At 35.6% G+C, this 26916-nt stretch overlaps 1 protein-coding gene across 2 annotated transcripts in view; it reads right to left on the reverse strand.

Annotated features, from left to right (window-relative positions):
* EPHA3 (EPH receptor A3) overlaps positions 1 to 26916 on the reverse strand; it is a 351366-nt gene that overhangs the window by 63523 nt on the left and 260927 nt on the right. The window contains exons 6-9 of one of the 2 annotated variants that reach the window (XM_047794345.1): positions 14252 to 14376; positions 11610 to 11772; positions 5184 to 5286; positions 4409 to 4476 (exon numbers count right to left, since the gene is read on the reverse strand). In XM_047794345.1, the coding sequence (XP_047650301.1) occupies positions 4409 to 4476; positions 5184 to 5286; positions 11610 to 11772; positions 14252 to 14376 (459 nt within the window). The remainder of the gene's footprint in view (positions 1 to 4408; positions 4477 to 5183; positions 5287 to 11609; positions 11773 to 14251; positions 14377 to 26916) is intronic. The other variant, XM_047794355.1, reaches the window with a different exon arrangement.

The raw sequence follows: 26916 nt of genomic DNA on the forward strand, positions 1-26916 counted from the left end.
AGGGATATTGTAATTTAACCCCCACAATATAATATTATTGATTTCTATTTTATTTTGGGGTTTTTTGTTTGTTTGTTTTGCTTTTTAGGGCCGCACCTGCAGCATATGGAAGTTCCTAGGCTAGGAGCTGAATCGGAGCTGTAGCTGCTGGCCTACACCACAGCCACAGCAGCGCCAGATCCGAGCCATGTCTGTAACTTACACCACAGCTCACCCCAACGCCGTATCCTTAACCCATTGAGCAAGGCCAGGGATCAAACCCGTGTCCTCATGGATGCTGGTCAGATTTTTTCCCACTGAACCATGATGGGAACTTCTGATTTCGATTTTAATTTTGGTAACATTGGCAAAAAAATATTGGTGAAATTATTTTAGCAAGGGACATGGATGCTTAATGGCGATGCATTTTTTCATTTTTCACATTATATTATTGAAGGGTTTTTTGAATCCTAAACAAAACAAATAAAATCAGATATTGTCTTTTCTGATAACACTTTTTAATAGAAGAATCTTATTGGCAAAAATTGCAGCTTAACATTCTGGGATTACCAAAGATTTCTCTGAGCCAGTTTTGTAGTTTTAAGAAACAGGTATAGAGACTATTGCAACAGCAATTTTTCTGGAGAACCTTCAGCACAATGGACATTTGGGCAATGAGTCCAAGTTTCAGAGTTTGGGATAAGATCTGCAGGACAACTTCATAAATGCCATGTTATATCACATAATAAATTATGTTCCTGTGAAGTTTCCATAAAGTTTTTGAGTAAAGAATAGGCATAAGAATAAATGGATTATAAAAAAATTGTGGCTGGGGAGATGGGAGGTAAAGACTCTATTTTCCTCAGTTACTTCTTCAAATCATTTTGAGACAGAATAGGAATGGGTGGTGAGGCAAAAAATGGGGCTTTTAGCAGAGGACAGGTAATGCTTCTTCTACCTCTGCCTTGTGTTGACCCAGACACTGCAAAAAAGCCACCATTCTCCATCCAGAGGCAGAGCCATCCAGAGGCAGAGTGTAGGTAATCAGAGATGATACCCATATTAGGGAGTCAACATCCATAGAAATGGGGAGATTTTTGCCCTTCCTTGGACAAACTGAGTGGAATAGCTTTTGAAATGAAAACTCCTTTAGTTCTATTTTGAATAGTGAAGCACAAAGAATTTGCTAGGCATCAGAGAAAGAAGACTCTGGAAAACTTGCAGTTCAAGTTATGTAGTGCCTGTTATGCAGTTCATGCCTAGTAAGTGATAGTGATGATTGCCATTATTAGTATTTTCATGTTAAGAATGTTTATTCATAAATATAAATGTCATTGAGGTTTCTTGGAGATAGCATTTGGGCTGAGAAATGCCCATTGCTTTGAAGCTCACACAACAGTTTGCTTGCTTCTGCTGTCATTATAAACACTACTGCTTCCTATAAAAACAGTCACTCTTTAGTACAGTGGTCTACCAGAATTTATTTTTACACTAAAACTATTTCTACAATATCAATACTGAAACACTTTACCCTTAAAACAAGCAAAGAGATTAAAGAAAGCTATCATACTTTTCTTGCTTTGGGTAAGGAAAACAGTAAAAGTAACTAACTAGAGACTTACTAAAAGATGTTAAGTCTCAGAATGTTTTTGTTTGGTCATTTTGGTTACAGTTTAACAAAGACATATCAAATGGAGGCTAGAATATGTGATCATTCGGTTTTGATTTTCCCCTAGTCATAGTAAGGTCAAGAAATAGTAATGTAAGAAAGTCTAGTACTCCTTTTCAAGAAAAAAAAAAAACTTAAAAAATGAGATGAAAATAATTTTGTTTTCTGATAAACAATTACAAATGTTTTACCTTGCTGAACTTAAGGAAATCAATTTGAGAGAGACTTACTAGCAAAATAGGAGTATTGGATTAAGAGATACAAATTACAATATATAAAATAGATAAGCAACAAGGATATATTATTGTACAGCACAGAGAAATATAGCCATTACCTTGTAATAACTTTTAAGGGTGTATAATCCATAAAAATCCTGAATCACATTGTTATATATCTAAAACTAATATAATAATGCAAAAGATCAACTATACTTAAATTTTAAAAAAGAAGTTTTCAAAGGAGATTATAAAACAAATTGTTAGGAAGAATTTCTAACCATTTTAAATAAGTACTGGCTTTAAATAGCCTTGAAAGTCTGCTTTAGCGTTAACCTTCCATACCTGTCAGCCCTAGAGAGTATATGTATTACTAAATAACTTAAAAATTAAATAGTCATTCCTAAATAAAATTAATCAAATTCATTGTGATTGATTAAAATCAAGCAAATTGCTTTTCTATCCACATGACATTTAGGGAAACAGTGCAAATATAAACACACACACACATCTCCTAGAAAAATGGCCTGTTCACTGTGGGAGCTTTGGCTGCTGAATTTTAACTGCCATCCCCAGAGGTTCCAGGAATCAGGTGATTCAGGATGCAAGGCACATAATCCCTTCACACCAATAATTAAGGGCAACACACAGAGTAACTGGGCTGTGTCAAGAAAACCAGATAATAAACACATGCACACGTGTTAAGCTGCACTACTTTACAGCTCGTTCTGTGCAAACACAGTAATTTACATTGCCATTTTACCAGCATGAGTTGCCCTAAGGATAGCAAAAAAGTAAAAAGGCCCAGCCAGAAGGGCAAGGGGACAGGATCTTAGGAGGTGAAACACATTTCTTTCCTTTTGAAGCAATATTATAGGATTTGTAACAAGGCTGGAGGGAATAGTTCATAGGTAGAGCTTTTCAAAGTAATACCAAATAAATGGTCTGAAATAAACCAGCTGCAGCATTAAGACGCAGAAAGTTTATGACATGAATATAAGTTACTTTATGCCCTTGCAGCTAGGATAAAACACATTTCTTTGTTGTTTGGCTATCATAAGGATATTGTGCATTTGAAGAAAATTAAAATTTCAACAAATTCCACCATAAAATCCTACAGCTAAAGTAGATTGGAGTGATGGAGAAACATGCTTGCAATTGGCACAAAGAAAATTTATCAATGCTCCAAGTCCATGAGATTTATAATTCTCATATTAAGAACCAAATCAATATGGTCTCACTCTAAAGACAAAATTTACATCCAGTGTCCAACTCAGATTAAGAGTGATTTAATCCACAGGAATGTAACCGCTCCAATTTATGCATCCTGATTGTGACTCAGTATTATGTGGGGTCATGAAGAAAAAGCTAGATAAACATCCTGTAATTTGTTCATGCACCCTTTTAAGACTTTTGAGTTGGGAACCTAACTAATCTGGAATGAGCTAATTATATCAGGAAAGTGATACTTTTTGTGAATTATTCTATAATGACTTCAAGGAGATGGAAAAAACAACAGTGCTCTTTGGAAACTCTGCCACTCTGTCCATCCTACTTCAATTTACATGTTGGAAGACATTTTTTTTCCAATCCATTTATGCATGGTAGCAACATGTATTCCAGTTTTTACTTGAGTTTAACTAAAGCTGTAACTTTTAGATGCAAAGCTGATGACTGATATCAAGCATCATGTTGCATTGAAAGTATTTTTAGAAGGCAAAAGTGAATGCCAAAGAACTTAATGCTTACAAGACTACATTAGTTACATCGAGATTATTTGAGGGCGTATAAGCATGAGTATAGTCTCTGTACTAATTTCCATGAGAACATGCTATTCCCTTTAAGGCCACTGATTAGTAACTGCCACAAGAAACTCGGCCATAGTTTGGAAAAGCAAAACACCTGGAATGATTTGTTTCACCAGAAAAAAAAAAAAAAGAGTCTTTTTATTAGATATAAACACTTTGTTTCTTAAACTAGTATTTCTTTTAGAGAATATTAAAAAGAGACTAAATTGGTTGGTATTAAAATAAGGGCGGGGGTGCTGGCTTTCCTACCAGTTGGATATCATGTAACTTCAAAATAAACAGTTTATTCTAAAGGCTCTCTCCTGGTTGGTTGACAAAATGGAGTAAAGCATTTCAATAAACAGAGGTTGTTTATATTTATTTGGCAGTTAGGAAAGGAAACAGGCTCCTATTTAGATTTTAGCAAAGGACTAGTAATAAGGAAATTGAAGATACGCTTTGCCTTTCAGCCACGCAGAGTTGACTATAGCATGAACCCCCCATCATGTGCATTATTTGAATATAAACCACCAGTTACCCTTCACATTAGCTTAAGTATGCTGAAATGTGACCATGTCCAAATGACTTACTGCAGAGCCATGGATTCCCTTCTCCATTTAAAATAAATTTAACTTGCTCTATTTTCCCATAAAACTACTTTTGCATTCTCCTTGTCAGAGGGAAGCTATCCAGTTATAAATCAACAACTGCTAAAACTAAAATGGGAAAAAATACCAAAAAATAGTTCAGAAACTTACAATGTCCATTCCCAAAGTGCAGTCTTTTTTCATCTGCACCGTGTTTTGACTTGTTATAGCCACAGAACCTAGACGTGAATCAAAGGAAGAGAATGGAGAAAGTAAATATACTTGAAACAATCATCTATGCTCAGAATGTGCAAAGCACAAAAAGTAAGGCATTTGCCACAAACAATTAAATGCTTTAGTGAAAGTTTAATGACTTCATATTTTCTAAATCCTCTATAGAAAGCCTCTTTCTCTGGGGACCCTGGAAAGCTACCTAATGAGGAGATATGGAGAGCTGCTTCCCACTGTGTAGACCCCTTCAGTTCAGTTTTTGTAATGGCCCTAGGAAGTGTTTAGAGCATTTTTTTTAAACAACTGCTGTTAGAATGAATGAAGGGTAAAGTTTCCGTTGTTAGTGATTAGTGCTGTGCAATGTTACCAGCGTTCAGGGTGAGAAAAGTGTCAGGGAAATCTGGGGTGTATTTGAAGAGTGAAGGGATAATTGGAAAAAGAAAGTAAAAACTAGGAGTGAGGTTAAAAGAGAGAAGAGAAGTGGTGTGTGTTGGAGAGTGGGGTGGGAATTTAACATAAAAAAAAAAAGGAAACTCAGAACTGAAGATAGAGAATCAAAAGAAAAGGAGAACAAAAGAAAGATCTGGATTACAAGTGGAGACATTCTTATTTGTTAAAATACTTTGTTGGCCACCCTCTTCAGATTTTAGCAGCAACTGAGGGGAACAAGCAAAGCAATAATGAAAGTAAGTCGTAAAACAGACTGAGGACTCACCTCCCAATCAAAACGTAGGTGACAACTGTGAGGAGAATAATTGCCACTGCTGCTGAAATGGCAATCATTACCACTTGGCTATTCTCCCCGGAGATAGAGAAAGCTGTGAGATCGAAGAGAAAAAAATAAGAAAAGACCAGGCTAACACATCATAACTAATATCTTGGTGGAAAAGTTGATAAATTAAGTCATATTTATTCTGCTTTTACCTGAAATAGGGTTTACTGTATGATTCAATATAGAGAGAATTCTTCAATTAGTGTTAAAAAAATAGATATTTTGTCTAATTTTACTTGAAATTTCTGATTAATAAGATTAAATGCTCTGTTTTCATTGGCATCAATCAACACTAGTTGGGTCCCCACAGTGTGAAATATGTTGGACTGGTTTTCTCTATACTCATTGCTAGACACTCAGCAGATAAAACAGAAATTATCAGAGAAATATAGGGAATAGGTAAGCTTTCCCAGAATGAAATTATAAAAGCCTTTTCATGAAGCTTGTTTAGTCTCCAATGTCTATATTTATTTTAAAGGTTGTATAACACCTGTCCTATGGACCTCATCACATTTCACCAACAAATTGTTCCTGGCCCTGTATTTCCTCCCTTGGTAAATGGCCCATCACTCATTCACTCACCAACACAAGGTATTGGCAAAAATAGCCCAGGAGCCAAATCTGGCCTGCCATCAGTTTTTGCGTAGCCCATAAGCTTAGAACAATTTACATATTTTAATGGTTGTAAAAAAAAATCAAAAAAAGATTTTGTGAAATGGGAAAAGTATGAAATTCAAATTTTGGTGTCTATAACAAATTGCATTGGAACACAGCCACATTCATTTGTGTATTGTCTACAGCTACTTTTATGCTAGAATAGCCAAGTTGGGTGGGAGCAACAGAGACTGAAATGTACACAAAGGCTAAAATATTTCTTTTCTTTTCTTTAAGTTCCCAGTTCCCAGGCTAGGGGTCAAATCAGAGCTATAGCTGCCAGTCTACACCACAGCCACAGCAATGCTTGATCTTTAACCCACTATGCAAGGCCAGGGATAGAACCTACATCCTCATGGATACTAGTCGAGCTCATTTCCACTGAGCCACAACTGGAAGTCCCTAAAATATTTATTTTCTAGCCCCTTATAGAAAATGTTTACTGATCTTTAATTTAAACTAATAATGCTTCTTTAAAGTTAATGCTCATACAAATCACTTAGGGATCTCTTGGAAAAAGCAGTTTCTGATTTAGTCATTCTGGAGTGGGAACTGGGACTGCACATATCTTATGAGCTCCCAGTGATGCTGATGCTGCTGATTTCAGACCACAACATTTTGAGCAGCAAAGATGTAGACCATAAATACAAAGTCACCTTGTCCTCTCTCTCTCCTTAACATTCTTTATGCAATTAATCATCATGTTTTTTTAAATATTTTACTTTCTGTCTTCATTTCTCTTCTGAATTACAATTAGAAATTCCCAACTGATCTCTTTTTGCAGGCTTTTTCCATCTTTTACCTAGCCACCACAGTTTTCCTTCTAAATCATGGATTTGATTATGTCTTTCTCATGCATAAAAGTTTTTCAGGGGTCGCCATCACTTTGGGGATAAAATGCATGTAAAGCCACTTAGGATCTGTTCTCTGCCTAACCCTCCAGCCTCATCTGCTAACAAAATCCATAAGCATTCTAACCTCTACACTTTCTAAAATATACACAGTTCCTGGAACATTCCCTTTCATACACTCATACTTTAACAATTATTGATCCAGTAAATGCTGATTAAACAAATGAGTGAGTGATGTATCAAAAGAAGTGCTTAGAAGAGAGGGTTTAGTTATACTGTCACCTCTCCAGAAGCCAATATTACATCTTGAACCTGCTGAAAATGTACGTTTGGAAGCTTTTCCCTAAAACAATGCAGTTCAGGGGATAAATGATGCAAACAGAGAAACATGGCAGATAGCTGTTGAAGTTTCCTAAGCATCTGAAAAAAAGAACTCAGAGTGTGACAGGATGGTATAGTCATAATATAAACTGTCGCAAGCACTTTATTCTTTACTACCAGAAAACTATTGTTTATACCACTATGGCAGTCATGGGAGTGCCTGCTAGGATCCCTCTACTGCCAAGCCTGCAGTGGGCAGACAGCCTCCAGCTGCTGCACCTACATGGGCCACTGCAGCTATGCTCTCCTCAACGACCAAACACTGCAAGGGGACTGGAGCCAGGCCATTTCTGCCTGATGCAGGACTCCTATAAGGGAAATCTTCAGTGGGGGCCCCCTCGGAGTTGCATTACTTTCTGAGGCTCCACTCCTCACCTCTCTTCCTTCTCTCCATCTTCATCGATGGCTGACCTACATCTCAGACTGAGGCTCAGCTTGGACATTTCTGCTCCTCCCCTTTTATCTTTTATCCGTATCCCTTCCACCCTGAAGTTTTTGTAATTCCACCTTATTATCTGCTTCCCAGAAGATCTGGACTGATACACCCCTATCCATTGGCTGTAGGTCTATGAATTGTTTTTAAAATAACTTGTAATTCAGTTCCATATACATATAATAATCACTTTATCTCATGCTTTTCTTTTTGTATACTGTAATAACTTATAGAGAAGAGCAAGTTCTAGGAATTCCCATCGTGGCTAAGCAGAAACAAATCTGACTAGTATCCATGAGGAGGCAGGTTCCATTCCTGGCCCCTATCTTAAGGATCTGGACTTGCTCAGTGGGTTGATTTGGAGTTGCCCTGAGTTGTGGCATAGGTTGCAGACTTGGCTCTGATCTGGCGTTGCTGTGGCTGTGGCTAGGCCGGTGGCTGCAGCTCCAATTGGACTCCTAGCCTGGGAATCTTCATATGCTGTGGGTATGGCCCTAAAAAAAAAAAAAATAAGTGGCAAGTTCTGGCCAGTTTAGAAAATAAAAGTCAGTGAAACTGGAGGAGAAACACAATAGAGAAAAGAATTCTCTATTTCTTTCTTTACTTTTTTGTCAAAGACAGGATTAAGCTAGACTTCTCTGAAGTTTCCTCTAGCTCTAAATATCTATGAATCCCAAACACTATCTATAAGCACATAATCAAATCAGATCATTTTTGTTACTGAAAATGGCAAACATCTGAATGAATAATATTAGTTAAATGTGTATTACAGAGTTGTCTAATAGTTTTGTCTCATACTGTCAAAGATTGGTATCTATTACATGACTTAGAAATTCATTTTGAATATGTTTTATTCAAAAGCAAACTGCTCCCCATTTCCAGTCTCTTCCCATTTTTATCCATCCTATACATTCCATCCCCTCTCTCTCCTTAAAACATGCTGGTGAGGAGCTCATTCTTCTGAGCCAGATTGCCTGGCTTTCTATCTATGTGCTTTGTGACATAATATATTGTTGTGAGAATTAAAGGAGTTAATACAAGCAGAACACTTAGAACAGTGTTACACATACAATAAGTGTTTATTAAATGCTATATATTTTTATTATTTCATTTTCCTGGTGAAGAACTGACAAACCTACTCCATATGCAACAAAATTAGTTGTGAATGTCTAATTTTGGTATACAAAGTTCTCTATGTAGTGATTTCATTAAACTTTGTCAGGCTTTCTTAATGTCCCCCAATAATAGGGTCCAAGAGATTAAAGTTGCTGCATACTCATTCACTGAGAACAATGAAAAGGAGATATGAAGCGTTTAGGAGTGCTGATTGAATTGTCCCTAGGCTAGTCTTCTTGAATAGTAACATCCAATAGAATCCTCTAATTTCAAAACTCAGCTTTTTGTCACACATTTTTGCTCTTGAAATTTCTTGGATGTTCAAATTATATACTATTTATTTAAACAGCATTCACACACATACACAAGCACACACACGGATGCCTATTATACTACTATTACTTCCAGGTAATTCTTATTTTATTTTATTTTATTTTATTTATTTTATTTTAGTCTTTTTGCCTTTTCTAGGGCCGCTCCCACGGCATATGGAGGTTCCCAGGCTAGGGGTCTAATCAGAGCTGTAGCCGCTGGCCTACGCCAGAGCCACAGCAATGCGGAATCTGAGCTGAGTCTGTGACCTACACCACAGCGCACGGAAATGCCAGATCCTTAACCTACTGAGCAAGGTCAGGGATCGAATCCACAACCTCATGGTTCCTAGTCGGATTTGTTAACCACAGCGCCACGATGGGAAGTCTCCAGGTAATATTTTAAACATTATTAAAAACAACAGTTAATTTAGTCAACATAAAAACCCTATTGAGGTATTCACAATAATCTTCACCAATCACCAGTAGGGAAACTGAGGCATTGAAAATTGAAGTGGCTTGTCAAGGTCATTCTATACCTGTCAGTTTACTCCAGGATCCTTTCTCTTAACTCCTACCTTGTGCCAGCTTTTCTTAGACACAAAGCTCACACTCTGGATTCAGTTTCTGCCTACTAAGGGTTTCCAGACAGCTGGACTGTCTGTTTTTCCAAACATGACCCACTGTTTCATACCATCTAGACTTCTTGCTTTGGTGGATGTTGCCTTTGTTCTAGGAAAAGTTTTTTTACTCTCACACACTTTATGCTTTCTGTGGGACTTAGCATGATATATATATTTTTAATGTGCAATAGCAGCACTGGATCAGTAGTCCAAATCTAGAGGTTCTAGACTCACTAAAAGTTTGAAAAAGTTCAATCTATAATCATTTCTAATCAAGGAGCTTTCTTTGCACCAGTTAAAATTTACAGAAAGATTTAGAACAACAAATGTTTTTGCAATTATATGTGTGTGTGTGTGTATATATATATATATATATATATATATATATATATATATATATATATTGCTTTTTAGGGCCACACCAGTAGCATTTGGAAATTCCCAGGCTAGGGGTCAAATTGGAGCTAAACGTTTGGCTGGCCTATATCATAGCCACAGCAGCGCAGGATCTGAGCCGTGTCTGGGACCTATACCACAGCTCACAGCAACATGGGATACTTAACCCCACTGAGCAAGGCCAGGGATCAAAGCCGCATCCTCATGGATACTAGTCAGATTCATCACTGCTGAGCCACAATGGGAACTCCTGCGATTATATTTTGTTACTATGTCATTTAAAACTTTAAAGTTGTTTCAAACCTTGTTCATATTGACTTTCAGGGCATTTTACAGCATTTTTTTCTCTAATGTCCTCAAAGAGTGATTTCTCAATATTTATTCCATGACAAGAGGATTAGGAGAGATCTTGAAACACAGTCTCCTATCTGATACTTGGATCCCCCTTGATGTCAAGGGGGAATTGGTTCCAGGACCACTCCTGCCACAGATACCAAAATCCAAGGATGCTCAAGTATATAAAATGCTATAGTATTTTTATGTAACCTAAATATATCCTGCCATATACTCTAAAACATCTCTATATTATTATAAGTAATCCCTAGATCACTTATAATAACTAACACAACTTAATGCTATGTAAATAGTTGTTGGCCCGCCACAAATTAAAGTGATTTTTGGAGCTTTCTGGAGTTTTTTGTATATTTTTGATCCAAGGTTGGTTGGATTTGTGCATGTGGAACCCGGATATCCAGAGGGTCAAGTGTGTAGGCCTGTGTTTTTGAGGATGGCAGATCTCCTTTGAGTAGAATTGTCATGTTTCAGCTGTGAGCTGATCATTTCTATCACAAGATTCTCAATACCTTGTAGAAGGTAGAGCTTGTTACTGTAAGCAGCATTTCTAATTGTCTGACAGAAAGTGTGCCATAAAATATTTACTCTACCCTATTAAATTGAACAGTATTCATAATTTTTTGTTAATCCAGAATATTTGTATGAGGCATGAAATTTTGGCATAAAATATTACCATATCAATAAAAGTGAGTTTTATATAATGAATACAAGATTTAGAAAATAGGAAATATAGATGCCATGGAGAAATGGCAAATTGGAACCATCCAAAGAAATTACTGAGTTTCCTTTCAGTGGAGTGTGGGGTATTTGAATCAGGTTTTAGAAAATTCTTAATATCCAAGTGATATAAGATTAAATGTGTTAGGGATTAAAATAATGTTAAGTTCCTCATGGATCAGCAAGTTTGTTTTATGTAGTTCATTGAATCATGCAGTGAACCTGGAATAACTGGAATAACATGTACTAGAAATTAAAGTGTGACCAATTAAATAATATTCCTCAAAGAGATTTGTGATGAATAGAAGACCAGAAGCATTCAGGCATTAGAATATACTTGATTTGTAAAAGAGAAACAAAAACAAAAATACAGATGTACACAAACCGAATGCTATGCAAAATTGTTAAATGTCCCCTAAGCAATATATTTTCAATGTATCAATCACATTCAGCTAAAACTTAGAGTGAGAATGAATTATTAGACACCTTTGTAACAGCCCTCCCCCATACACTATATTGAAAAAAATACGTACAGTCTGGGCTAGTTTCGAACTCAAATTTGCGGCTGTTGGTCCCATATCCAGCTGCAGTCCGGGCTCGGATTTGGAATACATATGTAGTATCAGGCTTGAGGCTACTGATTGTAACATTCATGCCTCTTGCCCTGAGAATAGTATAACTTGTTTCTTGTTCCTGCTTTGAGGTAAGAAAAATTATGTTAAAATCAAATCTTCCTAATGCTGTCAAAATAAATTCTCTTCAATGCCAAGGCTGAATGACTAATTCCAAGGATAAACTGACAGAGAAGAGAATACTCCCTTGAATTAAACTTAACAGGAATGTCCTACTGATTCTCAGAAAATATTTCTATTAATGGTCATATGGTAAAATTAAAAAGGTTCAGTTTTCAGGTATAAATCTACATTAATAACTTTCTTAGCATCAACTATATTTGCACTCTATTTAATCTAAGTCATTGCGGTTTAGTAGAGATCTAGATCTTCAGATAAAAGTCTAGAAATATTTCCCAAAAGGATTCACATTGTACATTAGGGGATTCACAGTGCACATTAATTGTAAAGGCTTTTTGTGTCAAGCCTTGTTTACAAAAATTGGCTTTACACAAAACTGTGTTTTTCCTCTAACATATATTAATACTTGCTGAGCCCTTTATGGGTAACCTAATTTCAAGTAATGGTGGAATGTCCTTTCACCAGGGGTGGGACATGCAGTGGGTAATATAGAACAATGCATATCTTCAAAACTAAATTGAAAATTACAAAAAAAAAGTTGTGCATTATACATACTTTTTAGTTAAAGATGCTGGTTATATATCAGATAGCATTTGAGTTAGCATATTAAATAATAAAGAGGGCCAAATATAGTCATTTGATAGAAATCATTATGTAATGTGTTAAAAAAATTTATTAAGCATATACCCAGACCTTGGCTCTGTTCCTCATCATGAATGAACTAAACAGTCAAGAAGCTGGACCTTGCAGAGCTTAAATTCTAGTAAGCATTCAAAGTATTTCAAGCATCGTATATACATATATATGTATGTATGTGTATATAAACACACACACACACAAATCATTTTTAAATGTGTGAATTATGCTATAAGTACATATTTATATGAAGCATACTAAATATAATATCATACATTGGTATGTGTCAAGTTTAAAATTCTTAGAGAATAGTAGATTCAGCCACTTTTTTCCTGAACTATTTAATATTGTTTTCAAATAAGGATGTGGGGAGAATTATTATTGTTATTTTTTGTCTTTTCTGGGTCACACCAGCAGCATATGTAGGTTCTCAGTCTAGGTGTCGAATTGGAGCTGTAGCTTCTGCCTACACCACATCCACAGCCACAGCAAAATGGGATCCAAGCCATGTCTGTGACCTACACCACAGCTCACTGAACACCGGATCCTTAACCCACTGAGTGAGGCCAGGGATCAAACCTACATCCTCATGGATACTTATCATATTAATTTCTGCTGAGCCACAATGGGAACTCCCAAGTGGGGAGAATTTAAAATAAGAGAAAATGTTTTGTGTTTGTAAAGGATACGAATGTAGATTAGTAGTATTTTTGAGACAGCTCTGTAGATCTAAAATCTGGGTGTTCTGTGCTTCTGCTATCCATTTTAATTACATCATTAATTGTCTTTTCATTCTGTTGTATCATCTATAAAACATGGATTCTTACATTTGCTCAGTCCATCTTGTCACACTTGTGAAAACAGATCATGATCAAACCAGTATTTGACAGTACAAAATGGATCACTGACAGCTAAAAGATAACATTTAAATACTATAATTTTGGCACAATGAGGTTTATAAAAGAACCTATTTGCCCACTTTCATCAGATTATCAGACAGCTCAAAATAATGTACACAAAAGTGATCTATAAACTATATAAACACACACTTTGTTTTTAATTCACCTTAAAATACTTTGTAAATTGCAGGAGCTATACAAATGTGGTGTGTTCTATTAGTAGCTATAAAACCACTCAGCTCTAATGATAAAGTTTGAATACATCTTGCTTTCAAACCTCACCATAATTTATAACCCGGGGGAAATAATTAGTACTTAGAGTGATGAAACATCATGGCCTAAATTCTACCTATAAATAATCATGTAAGTGTTTTTCATAATTACATTACTGAACCACAATTTTATGATGTAAAGCAAACTTATCCACCCACTCCTATCTTCTAAAAGTCCTTGTACAAAGTCTGTTCTATAATACAATGGTTTTGTTATCAGTTCAATATTCCTATTTGTACTGAATGGAATTCAGGTGAGTGTGAAGGTCAGGAAATGATGCCTATGGCAATGAACTAAGGAATAGTTCATCAACAGATTAAGGAATCACTATACAATAGCTGGGAGAACAGGGGTCTCAATGTGGAAGGACACCATACTAGATGGCTTAAGTTTGATAGTTTCATCTCGCTATGGCATACTGCTATAGCTTGGGAGATATCAACACAATGATTTCTAAACCCCCTCCACCTATAAATCAAAGGTATCAGATGACTAGCGTTCCAAACAGAGCTCTTTCACTTCCTAGCAGTGTTGTTGGTTTTTCTGCAAGAGCACACTCATGAGAAGCTAATTTCTTTCTCTACACAACTCAATCCTTTAACATTATCTCCCCACCTTTTCGTAGTATTTGACCTCATAGTCCAATATGATTCCATTAGGGTGTTCAGGTTCTTGCCAGGATAAAGAAATGCTGTTTCTGGATGTCCGGTCTTTCTTAATTGTCATGACAGGTGATGGAGCTGTAAAGAGAGGATGGGAGGGGATGATGGGATGAGACAAATTAATTGGGTTGCAAAGGGCAGTAAAGAAAGGAACAAGCAAATGGAGTCTATCATTGTTCTAATCTTTGGCAGGAAAGCACAATTTCCATTTCAAAGGCTCTTGAGTATTAATCTGGCCCCATATCAAGCCTCAGCAGCTGGATTATAGCCCTGGTACCTACAGGCCTATGGAAAATGAGCTGAGATTTTCAGCTGCTGGTGGACTAGTGGCAAGTGAGCAGATGTTTTCAATCTGCTACTATAATGTAAGCAATGAAATATATTTGATATATTAAAAAAAGAACAAAACATCAGGACTACCTATTTGCTATAATGTTGCAAAGTTATGAATGCCAGATTCTTCAGCTCATTGATAATATTTTCATATGCAATTCTGTATAAGGAATGGAATCCATTATGTTCAAGGAGTCCCACGATATCCATAGGTAATAATAATATTTAGTGTATTGTAAAATAGAGAGGATTTAGGACATAGTATAGTAGATCTTGACGTCTGACAAAAATCTTCCATGAATAAAACCATGTACCAGGAAACAGCAATCTCTGCTTTAACATTTTTATTTCTTTATATGAATATATTTCATATATATATATTATATATATATATGGAGCATTGAGGAAAAGAGTGTTCTTTTAATCACGACTTTCTGGATATATTTTCAGGTATCATATTGGATGGTGACTATATTTTTTAAGTTTTTCTGGGCATTATCAAAAGTATAGTATATGAATCGAAAACCGTCTGGATCAGATATCATAGGGTCGCCATCATTTCCAACAGAAGATTAAATGTGTTTTAAGTGATATCCTACTTTAAAATCCTTCCATTAAAAAGAAAAATGCATACTGTCTATCAATACACTTTTGGTTTCAAATCTCAATCTCAGTATGTTGGCCAACTGAAATATCTCACTGTGGGGTTCAGTGGCATTCTGCCCTAATGGGATGCAGCAAATAAGTTACAAACATGAAACAAACAAAAATCAATAATTCTTAGGCACATTAACTGTTGAATTGTTTTCATTGCTTAAAATACTTATTTTTTTATAGCTTTTTCTCAAATCAAGGACTATTTGAATCTGGTATATTTTTATTCCCTACAACAGCTAACAATAGATGCTCCCTATATTTTTATTTGATGTTTCTGTGATTATCACTTGCTGACTTTTGCATCCAAACACTCATTTAAATTGTTCCTCTCTATAATGACTTTCATTTTTATTATTCACTTTAAAATAGAGCTTACCTCAGAGTTCCCTTTGTGGCTCAGTGGAAATGAATTCAACTAGTATCCATGAAGAGGCAGATTCAATCCCTGGCCTCTCTCAGTGGGTCAAGCATTGCCCTGAGCTGTGATGTAGGCTGCAGACCTGGTTCAGATCCAGTGTTGTTGTGGCTGTGGTGTAGACCAGCAATTGTAGCTGATTCAACCCCTAGCCTGGGAACTTCAATATGCCACAGTTGCAGCCCTTATAAAAGCAACCCCCCCAAAACTGAACTTTCATTAAGTTTGCCTTGTGACACTTTGGAATGTGTACACCTAAGTGAGGGATCTACTGCAATATAATTTTCATCCTCCTAGTTCTATTATTTGTAAGATCTTCTTATGAACTTTAGTTATTAAAGCCTTATTACTTTAATGGCCTGAGTATAATTACTTAATATTTTGCCAAGGAAAAATGTAGATGTTGCTTGTCTGATGAAAAAGTAAATTTATTTGCACATTTACATTTTGCTCCCATTAACAATTAATATCCTTTATGTCTATGTGGGTGACCGATTCACTCTGCTGTACACCTAAAACTAATACAACATTGGAAGTCCACTATACTCCAGTAAAACTTTAAAAATGAATAAAAAGCCCAAAGAAACAAAAGAAAAAAAAAACAATACCAATATAATCCTCTAATGGTATTTTACCCTTCATTAATGTGGATATAATAACCCCTAATATTTTTTTATTTTTCATCCATTATTTTCTAGAATAATATGTGAAAAAAACACACCTTTTAAAGTGTGAAATTCTTGCAAATATAATAAATATTACTTATTTTACTCTTTAAATTGTATATAACATTTAAAAGCAAGTTCCAACTTAATGGGTATATAAATAATGTGCCTTCTGTAGAAAAATACCCACAAAACACAATTACTATCGTTTCACATAAGTTTACATCATTTACCTTTTATGTTCACTTTTTTTCTAGTCAATATTATTGTTTTATATCCCCAGCTGGGCTTACAATAGCCCCAGCCCTCATCTGAGGCAGTTTGCTGCTCTGAAACTGATTCTAAGCAAAGTATAAATTATTTTGGTTATATTTAGTTGAGATTTTATAAACATATTCAACGGTTATAAACATGTCAGTGAGCTAGATATAAATAACAGATATGTAAATTTTTAAGAATTAATTTTTTTACTTACTCTAATACTTAGAAAAATCTATTTCTTATCCAATCATTAGCAGAATAATTTTAGCCTCAATGTCCTTGGAACCAAATTTTGTTTTTTGTCCAAAAATATGGAGACATTCCACCAATTTTCCTCCTAAAGTAAATCCATTAATAAAGTAACTTCTACTGTATGTTACAGAACATTTCAAAGAAGCTGAATGTTGGAACACTTTCCTAGTAAACCCTCCTTGTATTCATTTCATATCACTGTGAAAATAGTTTATTTTTTCTTAAATAATTAAAATACATTTTCAAAGAAGTTTTGAAAATCACCAGGAATAGCATCTCTCCTTAAAAAAGGAGAGAGAGGAAGTAATTCATTTTCAAGAATTATTGAAATGAAGAAGATTATATTAACTTTTAAATGGGAGCTTTCCAGCTTATTTTGGGGGATCTGCCTAAATTTTACTGCTTCTGCACTGAGCAAGACTTTATAACTGCTGAATTTCTTCAAAGGTCTTTGAGCAAGCTGCAGAGCCCTGTTGGACTGTAATAAATAGCCTTTTGTAATTCCACACTTACTTAAGTAGAGGCAATTGCTCGAAGCTTGTGCCATCTCTTAAGTTAAATGAACCTTTTCTGATTGCTGCTTTTAGGCCCCTGTTAAGTCATTTGTTCTGCTCTTTTAATACACGCCCCTTGTGTTGGCTGCATTTCAGCAGTTTCGACCCTGTGCACCAGCTGAAATCCTGTTACATTTAGGTAATGCTCATCAATATTTTAATATTGATAAATAATTAACAATAATTGTCTCTCTCTTCCCTAATAAATAATTTTAAGACATAATAAAACACACTGTAGGAAGAGACAAATTCCATGGGCACTCCACAGTATCCATGCTTTCTGAAAGGTTTTCTAGAACACTTTTTAATTCATATCTTGAAGTATAATACATCCATACTTGCTCATGTGTTGTAATACAATTTGCAATATTAATGAGAAGAGGTGATATGTATTACTTTTTGGATTAGTTTTAAGGTATCAAACAATGATTTTTCAAAGCACTAATTTTCAAAATTCATAGAAATTCTTATTTTTCTGTATAAAAGAACATGATATTGCAATGTACACCATACAATACATTTGGTTTTATTCTCATTCCTCTGTTTTTTAGATTTCTGATTTGAAAGAATGGTGGGTAAGAGCTACACATAATGAAAAAAAAAAAAATCCCAGGATTAGAATAATGCTCAGAAGAGTGGAAAAGGAGGAGGCACTATTTTCCTTGGCAAAATGCTGGTGTATAAGCCAAAATAGCAATTACTGGTGAACATTCCAACAGCTTAGGATTAAGAGTTTTACTCTGGTGACTTTTATATACCTTAAATGATATATTATTACAATGATTCTATTAAGGGGAAGAAGTTGATGACAAACTAGGCTGCTATGAAACGGGTCCAGGAATTTACACAATTTTAGTAAATGAATAGTTTTGCAGGAAAAAAAAATTGAAGAAACTGGTAAGATGAAAAATTTAACCAGTAGGAAGACAGTAAGTTTTAGTGAGTCAATGACTCTTTAAAATAATGTCTTGGTGTGTAAAATACATTTTTGTTGTGTTAGTATTTGAGAGGGAGCAAATATTTGATCCTTAGCTTTTCCTATTGGAAGTACAACCAGATATATAACTTTTGGAAAACAAACAAACAAAAAATATGATATACTTGGCAAAGTGAAATTTATTTTTAACTATTTCTTAAAAGGATACAAATGCAAAAGAAAAACAGTGAAGGTTAGGGGGAACAAGAGGCTCATCAATCCAACAGTTAATCATTGTCTATAAAGTTTTCTGAACTTACTCTGCACCACTGAAAAGTTCTGAACACTCTGAATACTGAAAAATATTTTAACCTCTGATGTTACAGTGAGTTTGCTCATGGTTCTTTCAATTCATTATTTAAAATTTTTCTTAGGTCATAATAAAGGACTTGGCAGATATTTTCACCCCATGTTATCTAGTAATCTGTGTTTTGTGAAAGCTGTTATCAAAAATGCCTTTTATTTTCTGTTCTAAGGAGACATAACTTTCTGGGAACCAAGTATTGAATTATTCTCTGAGTACTTTCTTACCTGGCCACTGTAATGGCAGTCTCTCAAATCAGAGGCATGCAATGACTAGGGTTCCCATTGTGGCTCAGCAGTAACAAACCTGACTAGTATCCATGAGGACACGGGTTTGATCCCTGGCCTTGCTCAGTGGGTTAATTTGGTATTTCCCTGAGCTGTGGTGTAGGTCACAGACGCTGCTCAAATCCCGCATTACTGTGGCTGTGGCACAGGCTGGCAGCTGCAGCTCTGATTGGAGCCCTAGCCTGGGAACTTCCATATGCCACAGGTGCCCTAAAAAGACAATCACACACACACACACACAAAAGAGAGAAGACATGCAATGACTAGTTACTAGTTCATAAATGACCTTTAATAGTTAATAATTAAACCCCAGTTATTTATTTACAGAGGAAGAATGAGATTTTTCTCACCTAATGCGATAACAGAAAAGCAGATTACAATAGGGAAGCAAAAATGTTAGGCTAAGAAATGTTTCTATGTAAAGAAATCTGATTAGAGATGGGGTTGTGCAGTTTATAATTTGTATTTGAATCACACAATATTTGTGCATGACAAATCTCCTGGCAGACGGATAGGGAAGGGATTCATTATTTTAACTAAGGTGTTTTAAAGCTACATTTAGCCTTATTCTACAACTAAAATATGTCCCATCCTTAGAATCAGGAAGTCAAAACTTCAAAACTCAACTCCTTAAGGATCTGGTTTGGTTCGTTTGTTTTTATTAGGACTTTCCTCTTTCTGAGTTTGGGAATTTCTAATGAACCTCTGAGGTATCTCTGTGGTTTAGAGATTGGACAAGTTAAAGTAATAACAAAAAGGGCTCAGTATTTCTTTTTCTAAGTGAGCCAAAGCTTTTAAGAATTATCTCCATGGGAAAATATCATGTAGTAAATGCTTGAAAGATTTTTCCTTTGAATCAGGCATGCCTTTAAAAGCATTAGTTTCCTATTTTTTTGGTACCATTCATTACAATGCCCACCTAAGAACGTTTCCTACTCACTTTTTTCAGAAGTGAACATTTCTATTAAATCCAGAAACACTCTTGAGCTTGCATGAGCATAATCATTCATAGCTTAATGTTCTCCATCTCACCACCACTACTCTGATATCCCCAACCCGCTATTCTCCGGAATTTCCTGTTTTGGTCCCAGGACTCGCCATTTTTACAGCCTAACCGGTCTGAATTTCAGAGTTATACTTATTTATATATTCTCCCTCACCAATAACACTACATACCGATCAGCTTCAACATCTGAAAGCTGATGAATTTTCTTTCTACCCAATTCTAGTTTTCCAGCCCTGCTTTAGTCCAAACCCTTGCCACCTTTTACCTGCATTGGATTCTGCCCCTTTCATCTCAGTCTTTGCAGAACTTCCTTCAATTTTCTACACATTTTGATGATTTATCATTTTAGAAAGCAAATGAAATAGCAACCCTCTTTTCCTTCAAAATCTCATAATTTCCAACCAGTTTTCCTAAACTCATTAACTAAAAATTAAGCTTCGAAGGAAAGGTCTAGGAATCTATATTTTAAATAATTTAATATCAGAAAACTCTTTAAATCACATATTTAGGAAATCCTGGATTACAGTAGGATAGTAATTTGAAATTCTTTTACATTATTATTTAAGATTCTTCACTGGACTGCAACATACATACTAGTTTTATCATTTACTGTTCTCCTTTCAAAGTTAAATTTTAAAGATAATTCCTTTGGCCATCTGCCTACAATTGTACATGCTATATATTCACTGTCTGGAACACTCAGTCTCTTTACTTTTCCACCGGAAAAATCTCTTCTACTCATTATCCTTAGAAATCCATTGCTAATATAATTCCCCCATAAAGCTTTTCCTGGGTCCCTTAGGCAATAGCTAATCAGCTCCTTCCTCTGTTCTGATGTATAGTATAGTTGTTCTTTTATTATTTAGCCCATCACATTGTGTTGTAATTACATCATTTGCTTACCAGTATGTCTCCTACTAGATTATAAGTTCCTCAGAGTCTTTAGTGCCTAGCAGCATACCAACTTTGTTTAAGTCTAATTATGCAGTTTGCTTGGCTTTGCAATAAAACGTACAATATATTTTGTGGCTAGTTCTTTTGAAACATAATCCCATTTAGCTCCTGATTTATTATTAGAATAATAAAATTCAAACAAAAATTAAAATTATAATATGTTAAACAGGTATTTTTTATATAAAGTCATATTTATTTTGTATAGTAAAGAGAAAAATAATTTTCTAAACCAAATCAATACGGCTGGGAGAAAAATATTCTAAAACATACACATTGAAAATAAATTTCGAGCAGTATTTTGTTAATAGACTATATATAGAGGGGGGAAATTCTGGTGAAAATTTTAGGCTTCTCAGTTCTAAATTTCTAGAAGAACTCTAAGATTTTAATTATTGAATTTTGAAGACCTTGGTACTTTTAAAGAGTGGAGAATGCAGTTACAATTTATACTCTGGTTTCCATCTCAGCATAGAGCAATAAAAGAGAAATAACTCAGTAGTAATAGAAGGGTTCATTTCATAGATGTTTATTGCATGGATTTATCAAAAAAGATGCTGTTTTTCATTTTTTTAGTTGACCTTCATATTAATTTTTAACATTAATTTCTCCTTTAAATATCATTTAGTATCTTCATAGAATCAGACCAATCTTCAAATTTTTTTTTGTTTTGTTTTGTCTTTTGTCTTTTTAGGGCTGCACTCGCGGCACACGGAGGTTCCCAGGTTAGGAGTCTAATCAGAGCTACAGCTGCCAGCCTACGCCAAAGCCACAGCAACACCAGATCCGAGCCACATCTGTGACCTACTCCACAGCTCACAGCAACGCTGGATCCTTAACCCACTGAGCTAGGCCAGGGATCAAACCCTCAACCTCATGGTTCCCAGTCAGATTCGTTTCTGCTGCACCACGATGGGAACTCCCCTGAATATGTTGTTTTAAAAAAATCTAGTTCTTCTTGTATTTCTCCTTTACTCACACCACTAGCACACTCACAGCACTTTTGACACTTCTTCTGGTCACCAAATGTGTTGGTTTCCCAACACCAATCAATTCTGGTTTGGTTTCCTATAATTTAACTCAATTCTGACACTATCTACTTGGAGATAGTGTCACTTCCCACATGTTAAGGGCTGAGTCCCACAAGACCATTCCCCACCTCACATGCCAATCATAAGTAGAAGCTCCCCAGGCTACCCCCAACTTCTGTATAACTTTGCTACAAACTGGGTGTTCCCATGACCCTCTGTTTTGGTTCAATTAATTATCTAGAGTAGCTCACAGAACTTATGGAATCACTTACCAGTTTATTAAATAATATGATAAAGAATACAGAAGAATAGCCAGATGAAGAGATATAGGGCAAGGTCTGGGAGTGGTCCAAGTGCAGAAAGCATCTGTCTCTATGAAGTTGAGGTGTGTTTACTGACCTGGTAGATATCCTAACCCCATACTTTTGGGATTTCTTTTGTAGGCTTCATCATGTAGGCACGATAGTTTGTTAACTCCATTTTCAGCCCTTCTCCCTTATCAAGAGGATGCGGCAGGCTGAAAATTTCAGACTTCATTCGAACAAAATACACATCTATCACCCAGGAAGTTACAAGGACTATAGAGGCCTGGCATCAGGAACCGGGGTCAAAGACAAAAGGACAAAAGATTATTCTACTCTTATTACTTAAGAAATTATGAGTTTTACTACTTAAAAGAGACACGTGCACCCGCATGTTTACTGCAGCACTATTCACAATAGCCAAGACACGGAAACAACCCAAATGTCCACCGACAGATGATTGGATTCGGAAGATGTGGTATATATACACAATGGAATACTACTCAGCCATAAAAAAGAATGACATAATGCCATTTGTAGCAACATGGCTGGAACTAGAGAATCTCATACTGAGTGAAATGAGTCAGAAAGACAAAGACAAATACCATATGATATCACTTATAACTGGAATCTAATATCCAGCACAAATGAACATCTCCTCAGAAAAGAAAATCATGGACTTGGAGAAGAGACTTGTGGCTGCCTGATGGGAGGGGGAGGGAGTGGGAGGGATCAGGAGCTTGGGCTTATCAGACACAACTTAGAATAGATTTACAAGGAGATCCTGCTGAGTAGCATTGAGAACTTTGTCTAGATTCTCATGTTGCAACAGAAGAAAGGCTGGGGGAAAAAATGTAATTGTAATGTATACATGTAAGGATAACCTGACCCCCTTGCTCTACAGTGGGAAAAAAAAAGAAATTATGAGTTTTAGGGCTCTGTGCCAGGAACAGGATGCAGAGACCAATATATGTATATTTCCTATTATCTCACATATGTCATATAGCTTCGAAAATCTACAGGGGTAATCATAGGTTTCTAAATATAATGCTTCAATGAGAAAAAGGTTAAATATTGATACACAGTTTTTTGGGTTTTTTTTTGTCTTTTTGTATTTTCTAGGGCCATACCTGTGGCATATGGAGGTTCCCAGGCTAGGGGTCTAACGAGAGCTACAGCTGCCAGCCTACGCCAAAGCCACAGCAACGTGGGATCCCAGCCACATCTGCAACCTACACCACAGCTCACCACAATGCCAGATTCTTAACCCACTGAGCAAGGCCAGGGATCGAACCCGCAACCTCAAGGTTCCTAGTCAGATTCATTAACCACTGAACCACAATGAGAACTCCAATACATAGCTATATTTAAGCCCTTATTATCCACCTAGCATTGACAGATTATAAAATAAGAAATCATATAGGTAGGAAATATCAAAATGTTTCTTTTATTACTAATTGTTTTTGAAAAAAATGCAGTATACCAGCAGACCTATCATAAAATATTGAGATTCCTAGAGACATTACATACATTTTAGCTTTGCTATATTGTAGAAAAAAATAATGTCCCTTAGATTTTCTCCAATATTCTACAATATTCTTCTCTCTTCAAGTCCTTTGGAGGGCCATGAGTACAGTGAATACATTTGCAGTTTCAGAGTCTAGTGAGCTCTATTATGCACTGATATAAAAGGCAATGCAAATGGCAGGTGTTTACTCAACTAAATATTTGTGTATCTGTATGATTAGCCCAATGTTCTTTTTTACATATTTAATATGATGCTTCTGGAGGGACTGGTTGTCTCTTAATAGGAGACCACTGAAATTCAGCTATATCTAGGGCATTCTTTTCGTTCATCAGTTACACATGAACTTAAAATTCCTGGATAGACACACATGTAGTGTTGTATGCATTATTTTTAAATATGCACTATTCTTTACGTTATTTCTGAAAATCTATACTTCACCCCTCTAAGTATTTGCCTGAGCCTAAATTTAGAAAAATGCATTCCAGAGATAATATAAACAAGCTACATGGAAAGAATAGAATCTTCCCTCCTAGAGAGCCAAAAGTCGTTTGAGAAAATTCCTCATTTCCTAAGATTTCTAAATATCTTAAAATTTTCAGAAGATACAACTTGGCTTTGGGAGTAGCACTATGTCTTAATCCAGACTTTTTTCAAAGTTCTCCTTGGACAAGCTTCCTAGTTACTATATTTAGAAAATTTACTTTAGTGGGATTTTAATATCCCAAGTTGCCACCCACTGTAGGATTGTTTTTAATAACATCCCCTGCTCTTTGCCTTAATTCAGTGACATCCACAAAATAGACAATAGACTTAGAAACTTCAAACCATAGAAATCAAAATTTAAATATGAAATATGAAATCTTGGGTAAAATCAAAGGATATACAACTTTTTAGTACAGACAAAATTATTTTAGAATCAATGGCTCCAAAGATTGAGAGGAACAGCAGTTGAATGTAGCTAACAGATACATGGTGGTGGGAAAGGGTGATGGTAGACAATCAAACCCATATGAATGAAGGGCAACTTTCAGAGGAAAGTTAACCACATTGAGTTTTTGCTTCGTTTTAAAGAACTGCTGAGGTAATAGATATGTTCTGACTCACAGCCCTTTAGGGGTAGAGTTGCCACATTCTAGCACAGGATAAATGGTACTAAATCTGTACCCTGGTGTCTTTCTTTGTGGAACTTCTGACAAAGGGCCTACTGTGTTCTAATTAGGTACAGGCAGGGGCACATACAATTTCAGCACACCTTTAGAGCAAAAGGGATCTACCATTTACCCAGATTTTTCTTTATAGATAATGATAAGAAAACTAGTCTGAAGGACTACCATCTTGGTTCATGTGTTCAAGCAGAACATAAAGGAGGAAAAATTGCATTGTATTATGTATGTTATATCTAAAAACTAGACAAAATATATACTGGTCCTAAGGAAATTAAAATTTTATCCACAAACTATAACTATAGATGGAAAGAGGACACTGATATAAATATCCTATATTTTCATAGAGGTAGATATGTTTGTTAAAAGCCATTTAATTTTACTTACGATTAATATAATTTAATGTATAAAATGTTACCTCATTTTAAAAAGAAGTGAAATATATCATTCGTATAATTAGATCTTAGTATGTCACACTATTAACTATATTTAAAAATTTTCCATATTCTTGATGCTCTAACATCTGGAGCCTTGCTGATTCGGGAGAGGCTGCCTCTCCCAGGATTAGCCAGTTCTTAGAAATAGCAAAGACTGGAGTTTCTTTGTGGTGCAGTGGGTTAAGGATATAATGTTATCACTGCAGGGGGCTTGGGTCACTGCTGTGGTGATGGTTTAATCCCTGGCCCAGGAACTTCCAAGTGCTGTAGGCTCAGGCAAAAATAAATAAAAATAAATAAATAAATAAATAAATAAATAAATAAATAAATAAAGGCAAAGAATGGCCCAGGAGTATGCCTTTCATACTGCAAACTAATCAACCCAGTGCTTTTCCTATCTGGTTCTTATGTTCTAGGAGGCAATAATCCTCTGCCCTAATCATCCCTAGACCAGATACGAAACAACCAGAAAAAGTCATACCTCAGAGTCTACTGCTGAAATTATTCAGGCTAGCCAATCCTAAGTATACTTATCTTATTTTTCCTTGCCTTTCCTTTCTTACAAAACCACAATAAAGACTCTTGCCCATGCTTTTCCCTTGCTCCTTTTGCCCCTGGTGCTTCTCTGTCTAGCCCTCCATGGTGTGACCTGCTGGCTCCTCTTTAGAACTGTAAATAATAAATTATCTTTTCAATAGCCATCATTTCCTTGATCTTTGGCCTCCTGTACATGAATAATAATTATAAAATAATAAAAACTACATTTTAAAGTAAGCACAGTAGTAGAATGTCATCTAGAAGTTTTTTCAAACAAGTAAAAGACCTCTTCCTGACAGACAGCTATTGAATAATCTAAGGAACACAGTCTTGTTGTAATTTTTTTTGGTTTTACTTTCTTCAAACCCAGAGACCTCCATGATGCACTGTCTTTGATGTTTAACCAATATTCAGGTTTAAAATCTACGTGTAGAAGTTTTAATAATAATATTCTCAACCTATTAAGCTATTTGAGGGGGAGGTACTTCTGCAATTACAGGCTTTCTACTGTGTCTTTGCTCATTAACCCCAGTTTTTAGTCATGTTACATCATTAATTAGATACTGGACACTAACTCATAAGCTGACACCCTTATGTGGATCTAATCCTCGTTGGTACCACTGAGGCCCAAGGTAAATAATGTTGTTTGGTCTTTCCTGGATCTTTTCATTTTTACAAGTAAGAAAATAAAAGAAGATGGAAAAAATGATATCACAGTTGTGTCAGCCTAGAATTCTTCAAGGTTTCATATATAAACCCTCTTGTAACACAATTAGTTGAGGTTTATGTTGCAAGTAATAAATAGTGAACTTTAACTGAGGTCCCAAAATTTGAAACACACACATACACGTGACTTTGTAGAAAATCAAGCGTAGCCCTACAATAACTTCACTCTCACTTATATATGTTTTTGGTTGAGTGAGAAATTAATTTACTCCTAAAGGAATGACAATTGTCCT

This window comes from Phacochoerus africanus, chromosome 1 (assembly GCF_016906955.1).
Source record: "Phacochoerus africanus isolate WHEZ1 chromosome 1, ROS_Pafr_v1, whole genome shotgun sequence".
NCBI lineage: Eukaryota > Metazoa > Chordata > Mammalia > Artiodactyla > Suidae > Phacochoerus > Phacochoerus africanus.